The sequence below is a fragment of the Knufia obscura genome (genome assembly GCF_036327395.1).
Source record: "Knufia obscura strain CCFEE 5817 isolate CBS 148926 chromosome Unknown scaffold_13, whole genome shotgun sequence".
Lineage (NCBI taxonomy): Eukaryota > Fungi > Ascomycota > Eurotiomycetes > Chaetothyriales > Trichomeriaceae > Knufia > Knufia obscura.
In genome coordinates this window covers 472,942-484,991 of record NW_027042699.1, presented here as the reverse complement: position 1 = coordinate 484,991, position 12,050 = coordinate 472,942, and the positions used below count along the sequence as shown (strand labels likewise).

General features: G+C 50.6%; 2 protein-coding genes across 2 annotated transcripts; one reads left to right on the top strand and one right to left on the bottom strand.

Annotated features, from left to right (window-relative positions):
* Nucleotides 1-450: 450 nt before the first annotated feature.
* Nucleotides 451-8,289, bottom strand: TAO3 (Cell morphogenesis protein PAG1; the record flags this gene model as incomplete). The annotated part of the gene is made up of 1 exon (XM_064877731.1): nucleotides 451-8,289. The coding sequence occupies one exon, from the start codon at nucleotides 8,287-8,289 to the stop codon at nucleotides 451-453; it is 7,839 nt and encodes a 2,612-aa protein (XP_064726456.1).
* A 1,534-nt stretch (nucleotides 8,290-9,823) lies between these two features.
* Nucleotides 9,824-11,963, top strand: PMZ80_009335 (uncharacterized protein; the record flags this gene model as incomplete). Its single annotated transcript, XM_064877730.1, has 2 exons — nucleotides 9,824-11,602; nucleotides 11,664-11,963. The coding sequence occupies 2 exons, from the start codon at nucleotides 9,824-9,826 to the stop codon at nucleotides 11,961-11,963; spliced, it is 2,079 nt and encodes a 692-aa protein (XP_064726455.1).
* Between the last annotated feature and the right edge of the window lie 87 nt (nucleotides 11,964-12,050).

Below are 12,050 nucleotides of genomic sequence, written 5' to 3'. Positions count from 1 at the left end.
GAGGCGCAATAATGAGTACTGCGAGACATGCGGACGAGAACAAGAGGAGAGAAGTGGGCAAAGTGGAGGGAGAAGCAGAACTGAGCAAAATACCGAGAGTTCTAAACGCAAGCTTGATATTTCTGAGCCATCAAGGCTTGATTGAAATCATCTTATTCATGTATGCGGCTCAGCTGTGGGCCGTAAATCTATGGACGTTGCTTTGGTGTTGTACATTCTCTTCGATCTTTGAAATGCTGTATTCAGCGTGATTAGGCGTGGCGCTACCGTCGAACAGATGCTATGGCCACCGCCCACCGGCGCGATCGTTGATGCATGCCGGATGATGTTCGTACAAGACCACTTGTGGAGCTATGGTGAATCAGGTGCACAGTATATCAGCCGCTCAACGCTGCATTCCGTTCTGAATTGAAAACACTCGACGTATATGTGGGGATAAGCATGAATTCATTATTGCGGTCCAGGACTCAAAGGCGATGAATTGAGCCCTGCCGGCGTACCCGCACTCTGTGGCTGATTGAGATACTCTGACGGTATTCGTGGCATCCTTGGACTCTGGTTTGATCCTCCTGCTGGATTGTATTGGTTCTGCCCCGAGGAAGGTGCACGTAACCGAGCTTTTTCTTTTGCACTCTCGCTCTTGCCTCCTGTCAGTCGTCTCATGCCTCGTCTCATGAAGCCAGCAGAAGTGTCCGTCGCCGATGTAGGTGTGACGCTGACACTTTTCGTGCCTCCGTGTGAAATGGTAGGTACAATATTAGGGAACGGACTGTTCTCGGAGTCCGACAGAAAATCTTCGGTGATAGATGGACTCTCTACTGGAAAGCGCATGTCGTATCCTTCGGGCATGGAAGGGTTAGTACCACCAGATGTAGGATGGGAAACCGGATATTGATTGGCGGGCGATGTTATGGATCGAGCATGAAGGTTCGGTCGTGTCACCGCCGTATGTGAAGATTGTGGCACGATAGGTGACGCCTTGTCGACTGTGGGCATTGAAGGTCCTGGCCCTTCGTCTTCTTCGATGGACGAGAAAGAGGTTTGGTACGAGTTCGCTGCAGACGAGAAACTGTGTTGGGGTCGGTGCTGATGACTTGTGGATGGACGTGAGTCACTCATGGCATTATGAAAGCTCATGGAGGATGATGACCGAGCGTATGATCTCGAGATGATGGGTGCTGTCTGTTGGTCGTAGACATCCGTCCCGTGGTCGCTATTCTGGAAATATGGTTGAGATCCGAGCCCACCATTGAGCCCAGTCTCGGCTGTAGGCGTCGTAGGAGAATCGTTCTCATCGAAAAAGTCATCGAAACTGTCAAGACTGCTAACAATGTCGCCCATCGTAATGTCCGTGGCCGACTCAAAGGAGCTGTAGGCGCTATCAGTAGCCTGAGGTGGAAAGTAGGAATCCACAAAGTCATCCTCAGCATGGAACTCTACCTCTGGCGTCTGCGATGGGGTGTCGCCGTTACCGTCCGTATCGCTGCAGGCGAAAAACACGTGATGAACGTTGTTTCGTGTTTGCGCAGAAAAAATGGCAGGTGTGGGTATGGACCAGCCAGTAGTCTCTGGTATGCCATACAGACTCTGCGTCCGTTCATACTCCTTACGTATGGCCCGAGCTGGACCAGAGGCCATGCTCATCCTAAGATGGTGGCGTTCCAGAGGTGTAACGTTGACTTCAGTAACATGGTCCATAACTGCGAGAGCCTGGTCGCACAGCTCGGTCTGCAGTAGGCGCAGTAACGGCGATATCAGGTCTGCTCCCTGATTCATTAGTTTCGGATTTGTCTTGTCAACTAATGGTATCAATTGACACAGGATGTCAAGTATGTTGACACGGAACCAGGTTGTTGCGTTCGTCAACAGCCCCATAACAAAGATCAGTGCCTCAGCTTCGTATGCTGGGAAGAAAGCCACACTGAGAGCGTCCAACACTTCCGCTAGACGTTGACTTACTGACGTGTCTTGTGATGACAAGTTGTTCAAAGCAGTTGCGAGGTCGACATGGCCTGCAATTTGAGCAGAACTTGCTAGATGGCTGGCATCAAACCCAGCGTGTTCTGTTCCTGGCGGTTGCTTCAAACTCTGTAAAAAGCTTGGAAGATGAGCGAGGACATTGAACAGCAGGCGATTACTGCTGCCGAGGAGCTCGCTGTCAGGGGTGCTGCCGAGCTTTTCCAGAACAGACAGACTTCGCTGGAGACATCCCGAGGATTTGAGACCTTTGTACACTAGAGGCTGAATGCCTTCAAACTCACCCTCCCACTCGTCCGGCCTCGCTTTCATCATCAAATCTACAGCCACCGGATCTGAGAAGTCGAATTTCTTTGCGATTTCTTCAAGCATGCCGAGAGTCTCACAGAACTCGCGTTCGTGTATGGTGTTCAAACAGGCCACGGTGGTCCATAACAGTTGAGGAAATTTGAGCAGCTCCTTTTGTTCTAAACCCGCAATGACGACTTTGAGGGTTGTCAGTATTTCTAGCGAGAAGGTCTGATAGTCTGCGTGCTCTTCGGCGATGGTATTCGAAAGTCGAGCAAGCATATCGGACAATAGTGTCGAATCCAATTTGACAGAAGTGCATCTGAAAACCTGAAATGATCGGCAAGCGAGATGGCGGACAGGACATACAGACGCCCAGTGGAGAGCCTCTCTAGCCCATGCGTCGCTAAAATTCTCCAGTGCTGACGAGAGGACTTCAACTACTTGTTCAGCGAGAAATGACATACCTGTAGGCACTCGATTGCCAGTATGAACAACATCATCCTTGCCTGTCATTTCTCCATATGACCATGACATCCGTATGTCATTGTTCCGAATGGCCTCGACGAGTTCCTCGGTCCTTTCCAATAGTTCTGTACTAGCAGAGTCTGGACCATGGCGTGCAACCACGAGAACATGCATTAAATGCACAAGCAGTTCTCGGGCATGCTCTTGGACAGAAGGAGTGTGGTGATCCCAAAGGATGAACACGGTATGTAGCAGCTTCAAAGCATCGGACTGACTGATTTGGATAGGCGGTACGAGAAGGTCGACCAAGAATATCATGGACATTTGCCCTAGCGATAGGGTCGCTTGCCTATTGCCGGTGGGCAGCAAGGTCTCTAGGTCGGCAACGTAAGGCAGGTGAGATGCATCGGGTACAAGCTGGCTCGCGGCTTTCCGTTCGTTTGGCATGTTTTTGGCCGCCAGTTGTTGCAAGAAGTGTTGGAAAATCTTGCTTCCAGCCGGCGTCACTGACAAGAAAACCACTATTTGCTTCGCAAAGTAAACGAAATTCTGCTCCCTTCGCTCTAGGGAGAGGTCGATGATAAAGTCGAGGACAAGCTGCACATTACCACCATAAGGCCCAGTGGCCAGTGCCTGCCAAAGTGCCTGAACCTCGTTATGCAAGGCGCCGCCCGACCGCACGGTGATCTCGATCATGTTGACAAGAAGCATATAAGAAAGGTCAGTCGGCTGATTAGAATTAGGCAGCACCTGAAGTTCCAAGGTTTGCAGCCATGGTAAGATGGCTGCAACCATGCCACGTTGGATGTCCGGGGATACATTACGAAACTGTAGGCAGAATTCAGAGAAGATGTGGAAAGCTAAGTCCGGATGTGTCTGAGCAAGACGTCTCGAGTATTCGAATTGCGCTGCCTTGTATACTGCTCGTGTCTTGTCCGAAATGCTGATGTCGAAGTGTTGAAGGTTTGAGCTTTTTTGTTCTTTGTCATCCAAGAAGCGAAGCAACCTGGCAGATTTGATGCGGATGCCTCGACTTTCGTGGCCAAGTGTGAAGATGACGGCTCCCAATACCTTGATGGTACTGATTGGGAAATCTGGTTGCTGCATGAGCACATCCGCAAGAATGTTGAAACAATTCTCAAGAGCGACCAAACCTTTGACCCCATAGCAACATTGAACCGCGTGCTCGACAAAGATAAGTGCATTCGCATTGTGAAGAATGAGGTTCTTGAGGGCTCGCTGACCAATCTCGTGTAACTTGCTTTCTCGAGAGGTGAAGACTGAGTCAATCCAGGACAAAATTCGTGGAATGTTGAACTGCAAGATCGTGTTCGTCTCGGTCATGACACTAACAGGTCCTGCGCAGAGAGCTGCCATAGAGCTGAGGGCTGCTGTTCTCAAGCTAACTCTGTCTTTCACAATCGTGCTATTATCACCAGGCTCATTTTCTGGCAAGTATGCAGCATGGATGTCAGACTGATAGCCACACCATTCCTCCATCAAAGTGAAGGCCGACTTTCGAGATTCAAATGACATGTAATGGCTAGACTCCGGATATCTTCTGATGTTGTCGTATACAACTTCGACCAGGCCACAGTAGTGAAACCGCAGTCTAGAGAACTTCCAGTCCACATGGACATCACTATCACTAAGAAACAAGCGTAGCTCTTTTGCATAATTCATCAGGTTGTTCAATATCCACTCGTCTTTAAGGATTTCGTCATGTCGGAGGAAACTTGCTGTAAGCTTGTAGATGCACGTCACCTCAATGCGCATACGGTCTGTCATTTGAGATCTCGACGGGCTGCTAGGAGTTCTCTGGTGGGTGCCTCGTCTTGCTTTGGCCTCGTCGTTGCATGTCACAACCGCATATTGAAGAGACTCGAGTAATATGCGATAAAGCTTGCGATTGATTGACCCCAGCGCAGTAACAACCGCCGAGCGTAGAGCGTCCAAGCTGGCCCCGAGCAAAGGTATGACAGCTGAGAACAGAGACCGTGCAGAACTGAGCTTGTCTTGCAGACCGGAGGTATTCCTAGACGTCTTTCTGGAGTGAAGAATGTTGTCGAGTTGACCTCGAGATTGCCCGCCAGTCGAACTCAACGTTACACAAGCCATGATCAGGTATAGTTTCCACTGATCGAAGAAGACGGCGACCGGCGTATTAGAGCTCCTTCCCAAGAGTTTGAGATCTCTTGATGCCATAGGGCTTTCCACGATCCTCTCCACTTCCGGCAACATCAGTGCGAGTCGGTCGCAAACGAACTCCCTGCTGAGTGCAGCAGTATGAGGACATATTTCGAAGATGTGTCTGACCATGTTAGGAAATGCTTTGAACCAGAGAGCTGAGTCGTAATAGTTTTCGCTGCTACTCAATTCAAAGAGGACATTCTGTGTTCCTCTTCGGCGTCTGTCCTTTTGTAATCGGCTCCGCTCTAAAAGAGTGAGACTGTCGTCTGCAATGTCGAGAATCTGCTCAGAATTTGCGGAGAGAATGGTAACAATGCGAGCTTGTTCGTCTCTCCCGAGTACCTCGTCAAATTGCAGCACAGTCTCGAGTACCTTGATTGCATAAGCTCTTACCTTGCGTGATTGAGAACACAGAAAGAAAAGGCCATACCCTTCGATTTCGTCCACAAACGGCAGCACAGTCGTCATCTCCATTCGTAAAGCTCGAGCATCGGAATCATACACATTGTCAGTCTGTGGAGTGCAGGCCACACTCTTCTTTCGCAACTGCTCTACCCATATCTGGAGTAGATCCAAGTACAATGTAAGTGCTGTCTCAATATGTGTCGGATCCAGACGCCCTTCATCCGACATGGTCGAATATTGATGATCATAGCTGAAAATGAACCTTGGGAATGCCGTGGCAACGGGTTGGGCATTGCCTTGACCAGCGATGGCTTTCAACGACCTAGTAGCTGCGAAAGCTATATGTGGTTGTATATGAGCCGAAGCTGTACACAGCAGATTGATCAGCGGGTTCAAGGGAACCGTGTCTGAGAGACACCGCGGAAGTGCTTGAATGGCGACCTTAAGAAGATCATAGTAGGAATATTTCTGATCCTGGTTCGAACCATCTTCTCTTTTGTTCAAAGCAAAAGCATCCACCAGGGGCGTCTTTGGGGTTGCCATTGAGAATTTCTCGTTCAATGCAGCTGAGCTGCCAAAGATTCCGTCGCAAAGGACCGTTATCCTGCCTAGCATCTCGCAGAAGTGCGAATAGTTCGTTCTTGAGCCCTCGTCTAGAGCTGATACATTTATGGGCGTGGTCGATGTGACAACATCGTTCTTTCTAGGAACGCTCTGAAAGTCAGTCGGCTGAGACAAGGCAAACGGCATCGGTGACGAAGGAGTGGAATCGAAGACTGGTAAAGGCACCACGAATTCTGGAAACTCGCGCCATGCATCGAGTCCTTTCTCCTTGTCATCCATTACAAGTAAGAAAGACTTGATGCCTATTGTGACCTTCTCGGGCTCCAGTTGTTCGATGCGCAGGTCCCGTCCAGACAATACTGAATCCGGGTTGACTAACGGGAAAATGGCCAGCTTGAAGCACAGGTCGGAATAATGAACAGCGATGAGACGTACGAAGCACAACGTTGCTTCAGCCATTGACGGTTCTGTGGTAATGTGTAACTTCCTGCCAGGAGGAAAGACGAGCCTCAACGCTTCCTCAGTCTTCTTCATTTTTGCAGGGGCGGTTTCGGTAGAACGATGTAGATAGGCCCAGGTTAGTTGACACATGGCTCGCATTGCTGGCGTCCTTGTTGATCGGTCACGGAGTTTGTTAGATAATGCGTTCATCTGCAGCATCCACTGTGAATGAAATATATCCAATGCCGACAAGCATAGAAGTGTAATGGATGTTGGCAGAGCAGCACTCCAATGTCTCATTTTGGTCAACATCTGGTTGATGCGAGGGTTGACGATATCAACAAATTCCTTGAACCGGTGGTCGCGTGCTGTGATCTCAGGTTGAGATGCAATTTGCAGGAGCAAGGCTTCAAAAGCTGCGCAATAAGCTTGCTTAATTCTCGGACCATGTGAATTTGCAAACAGCTGTGCTAAAGCAACGAGGAAGTCATAAGACTGTGGCAGTGTAGCAGATTCTGTCTTCAGGTGAAGGTGTTGCATACTAAGTAGTAGTAGCTCGATTCGTGTTTCGACATCCCTTGCTTTTGCCGTTGTGCCTGCGCCTATGGCGATCTCTTCTTGCCATTGTTTCAGCTGTTGCAAGAAGCGATTTGTGACACGCGAGAAGTCCACTCGACTCATGCGACCAAGCAGCTGACCATATATTCTCCAGTTCGCTGCGCGGATCTTATTAGTGTTCAAGTGAGTGGGATCGAAAGCTTTGAGCTGCTCAAAGACAATGTCCTCCAGTTTCATCGCTAATTCGGGGGTTATAGCATCGAGAGTGCTTTGTTCGAAGACCTCCATCAGACCGCGGCAGAGGATGAAGATAGAAACTGTGGCTTGTTTGTCGAGTAGTGCGTAGTCTTCTGGTGTGAGATCATCGCCTTGAGCGGGATGATTTACGAGTACGCCAGGGTGCGCAAGGCCTTGGTCCTGCAAGGGCTCTGTATGGCGACGCTCTAAAGATGCTGGGAAACTGCTAGCCGTAGATGGTGATCTGTGTGAGTTCAGCTGCTTCCGCGAGGCAGTGGCGTTATCGGCCTTGTTCTGCCGCCAAAACATCAAACTGTCGACCAGAGCTTTCGGTTGTAGACGAGTGACATGGCCAAGTGCGCGCATCAGCTGGTCAAACACCGGGTCACCACCAATGCCGCATATTCTCTCGACTGGCAATGCCAACCCGTCCAGTTGCGACAGACAATGGTTGATCTTCTGGTCGGCTCTGATAACAAATGCATTGAAGAGGTGGTGCATGGCATACTGACTCGGAGTGCGTCCATCGGGTTGGGTGTTGACGGAAGCCCCGTATGCATGACCTCTGCCACCTCGTGACGTCGAGGCCTGTGTCCGTATAGATGCTATGCTTCCGGCCTGCGACGAATCGAGGTTCAGGGTTGAATCAATGGAGGGACCATGGAAATGAGCCGACAAGGGCAAATGGCCGTTTGGAGAATCCATCTCCGTGGCAAGTCCTGGCCCTCTTCTCGCTGCAGCATTTCTGAGGCTAGCATTATGCAGCGACTCTGGGCTTAGGGGACTGGCTGTTAAGGGAGAGTTGAAGCTCGGGTTCCTCGAATGCTGAAGCCCATTGATGACTGAGGTCTGCCGATGGTGACGATTCGAAGTACGTCGCTGTAGGCCAGTATCGAGGGCAATAGAGCCACCCGCAGCCTCACCTTCCGGTATCGTAGGCTGTGCTGACGGCGCTCTCGATGTTGGAGTCAGATTCTGTGACGGCCCATGTATGTTTCTACCTCTTGTCACCGAAGGATCCCTCGATTGACTGCCGTTCGGGACGTGGCCAGCACGATAGAGTGAAGGTGCCAAAGGAACATGGTCCGTGCTTTCGTGGAAGGCATGAGGATTCGAGGGGTCAGGTACAGGCTGCCTTGTCGGGATTAAGTCTGCGGGCATTCCAACAACATGTCAGCAATTCTGGACTCATGGATCGAGCGAGCGTGGCCTTGCATGGGCTCAGATGCAGGTACTGATGGGCCTGCGGAAACTTTCCGGGCCACGAGACATACAATTATGGGTCATGGTGTGCCAGAGCTGGCATTGTCAGGCACTGTGTTGACCTGCGCATCGCTGTCGCGCCTTTCGAGGGCTTTGAAAATTGACTGTAATGCTTGCGCTCTACAATGAGAAGGAAATCAAGGCAGCTAACCACACGAAAGATAGCAGGGTAGTCGCGACCGCGTGTCGATCGCACAAACAGTAATGCCGGTCAGTGGTCGAATCAGCCGCCGATGCCTGGTGCCCCCCTGATCATCGAAAATCGACTGTGTCCCAGACAAACATCGAGTCGAGAATCTCATTGCTTTACCCTTTAAGACAAGGACTATGCAGCCTATATCGGGCGTAGGTCAAGCGCCAGCAGAACTACCAGATGTCCTGTACGGGCAAGAAACAGCAGAGGTAGCGTGGCATAAACAACTGCTTTAAATCATTGCCGTTTCAAAACTGAGGATGCGATCTCTACTTAGAATAACCACGCAACCAGACGACGATTTTGCGGTAAGACCGAGCGTGCTCCCGAGACATGGAATAGGAATTTGAGGACATTATTTCTACTGTAGCAACCACTTCTCGCCAAGTGCTGAGATGCATCCAAGACTAATAAAATGACCGACCCTGACATGTCGCTGAGTCTTCTTATTCTCGTGATGACAACGGTCAGCTACGACGGCGATCGTTTAGTTGCGCTGCGATTGAAGTTCTCACGTAAGAATGTCTGAAGGCTCTCGCCATCGTCACAATGAAAGGGTCATCGAACCATATACGGGTGTGGAAGATTGTGGCAAAGCGACGCTCGGGAAAGCGTGGACAACCCCCTTCCGATCACATGGCAAAAGAACATGATCATCATATTTTGATCTTGACTTTGACTTTTGCACGCATCGATTCCGCACGTAATCGAACAGTTCGCGCATGGTGAGATAGAGCATTGCAAACCAGCGGTGTCAACTTCTACGCACTGTATATCAAAGTGTCGGACGACGCACAATTGCATGCTCCTCCCCGTATTAGGAATCTAATGTTCTTCAAACCATGTTCCTGCCATCTGTCAAGTCTGTCTTAAGATAGACCTCCAGCCGATTTCGGTATAGTAGATCGGCCTTGAGGACCCCACAGTCCTAGGCGGGCTATACAAAAGTCAACCCTCATCGGCAGTGGCGGGTGGTTTAAAGCCTGCGTTCGGGAAGTGATTACAGGTGGCTCAGTGCCTGTCGCTGATCTTGGCGCAATTGAGGCCACTTTTGGTTCACTCTTCCGTACAAAGATCTGCAGAGCATAGTTGGTTCCTGGTACCGACTTCGTTCTTGCACAGGGAGCAGACCACTATAGACAGAGATCTTTGTAGTGGACTGCAGTATTGGAACAGCAGTATCTCCTCGCCGTACAGCGACCCCAGCATCTGTGCCTCCCTCCCAACCCTCATCCCACCATGGCGCAATCTATCGACACCCTCGACCTCGTCGTCCTCCTCCTATTGCTCGTGGGCAGCGTAGCCTACTTCACCAAGGGAACTTACTGGGGTGTTGCCAAAGATCCCTATGCTACCGCACTCAATGGCAGTGCCCTCAAGAAGGGGACGAGGAATATCCTCGAGAAGATGGACGAGTCTGGCAAGAACTGTGTGATATTCTACGGCTCGCAGACTGGCACAGCAGAGGACTATGCATCTAGGCTCGCAAAGGAGGGCTCCTCAAGATTTGGGCTCAAGACCATGACTGCGGATCTGGAAGAATTCGACTACGAGAATCTTGACCAGTTTCCCGAGGACAAGATTGCCTTCTTCGTTATGGCCACCTATGGTGAAGGTGAGCCCACTGATAACGCAGTTGAGTTCTGGGAGTTCATCAATGGCGACCCACCCAGCTTTTCCGAATCCTCGGACGAGAAACCTCTGGGCAACCTGAAGTATGTGACCTTCGGCCTCGGCAACAATACATATGAGCACTATAACTCAATGGTGCGGAACCTAGACAAGATCTTGACAAAACTCGGTGCTAAGAGGATTGGAACACCTGGTGAAGGCGACGATGGCGCAGGCACGATGGAAGAAGACTTTCTGGCTTGGAAAGAGCCGATGTGGACGGCTTTGCAAGAGGAAATGGGTCTGGAGGAGCGAGAAGCCTCCTATGAGCCATCTTTCAGCGTCGAAGAGAAGGAAGAAATGTCAAAGGACGACCCGAATGTCTACGTCGGTGAACCAAATAAGAATCACCTCGAGGGCAGCCAAAAAGGTCCTTTCAACGCATCCAACCCTTACATTGCCCCGCTTGCTGAATCCAAGGAACTCTTCACCGTCAAAGACCGAAACTGCTTGCACGTCGAGATCGATGTTTCTGGCTCGAATATAAATTACACAACCGGTGACCACATTGCCATTTGGCCCACCAATGCCGGCATGGAAGTCGACCGCTTCATGAAGACCTTTGGCCTAGAAGAAAAGAGACACAATGTTATCAGCGTTAAGGGTCTCGACCCTACAGCCAAAGTGCCATTCCCAACTCCCACCACATACGATGCGGCTGTTCGGTACCACGTGGAAATCTGCGCCCCAGTCTCTAGACAATTCATGGACACTCTAGCAGAGTTCGCACCAAGCGAGGATGCCAAAAAGGAGATGAAGAAAATCGGTACAGACCCGGACTACTTCAAGGAGAAGATCGTCAACCAATACTACAACATCGCACAAGCCGTCACATCCGTCCACCCAGGTCCATGGTCAGCAGTTCCGTTCTCATGCTTGATCGAAGGTCTCAACAAGATCCAAGTCCGATACTACTCCATCTCCTCCTCGTCACTAGTCCAGCCAAAGAAGATATCCATCACTGCCGTCGTTGAGTCCATTCGCGTCCCAGGCGCCGGTCACGTCGTTAAAGGCGTCACCACAAACTACCTCCTCGCCCTAAAACAGAAGCAAAATGGAGACCCAGACCCATCACCACACGGTCTCACCTACGAAATCACCGGTCCACGAAACAAGTACGATGGTATCCACGTCCCAGTCCACGTCAGACATTCCAACTTCAAGCTCCCCTCCGACCCAAGCAAGCCAATCATCATGGTCGGTCCAGGTACCGGTGTAGCGCCATTCCGCGGTTTCGTGCAAGAACGAGCAGAGCAAGCCAAGCGAGGTGACAACGTCGGCGAAACAGTCCTCTTCTATGGCTGCCGCAGGAAGGACGAGGATTGGCTATACAGGGACGAATGGGAGGTAAGTCGCACTCATCCACACCGTCTCCCTTCTCAGTACAAACACTAACACATAATTCTAGTCCTTCAAATCCGCCCTCGGCGACAAACTCACCATCTTCAATGCCTTCTCTCGAGACGACCCAAAGAAAAAGCACTACGTACAACATGACCTTGCCGCGAACGGCAAGCTGGTCAACGAACTCCTGCAAAAAAAGGCAAACTTCTACGTCTGCGGTGACGCGTCACACATGGCACGTGAAGTCAACGAGGTGCTCGCGCAGGTCATCGAGCAGGAGCGGGGTGTACCGAAGGAGAAGGCCGAACAGATCGTGAAGAGCATGAGGAGTAGCGGTGTTTACCAGGAGGATGTTTGGTCGTAGGATATGAGCGAGGTAGAGTTTGGGATTTGGTGCTGCGATTGTGCGTTGCATGCATGCTGTCTGATGAGCATGCTGGAGTTGGGTATG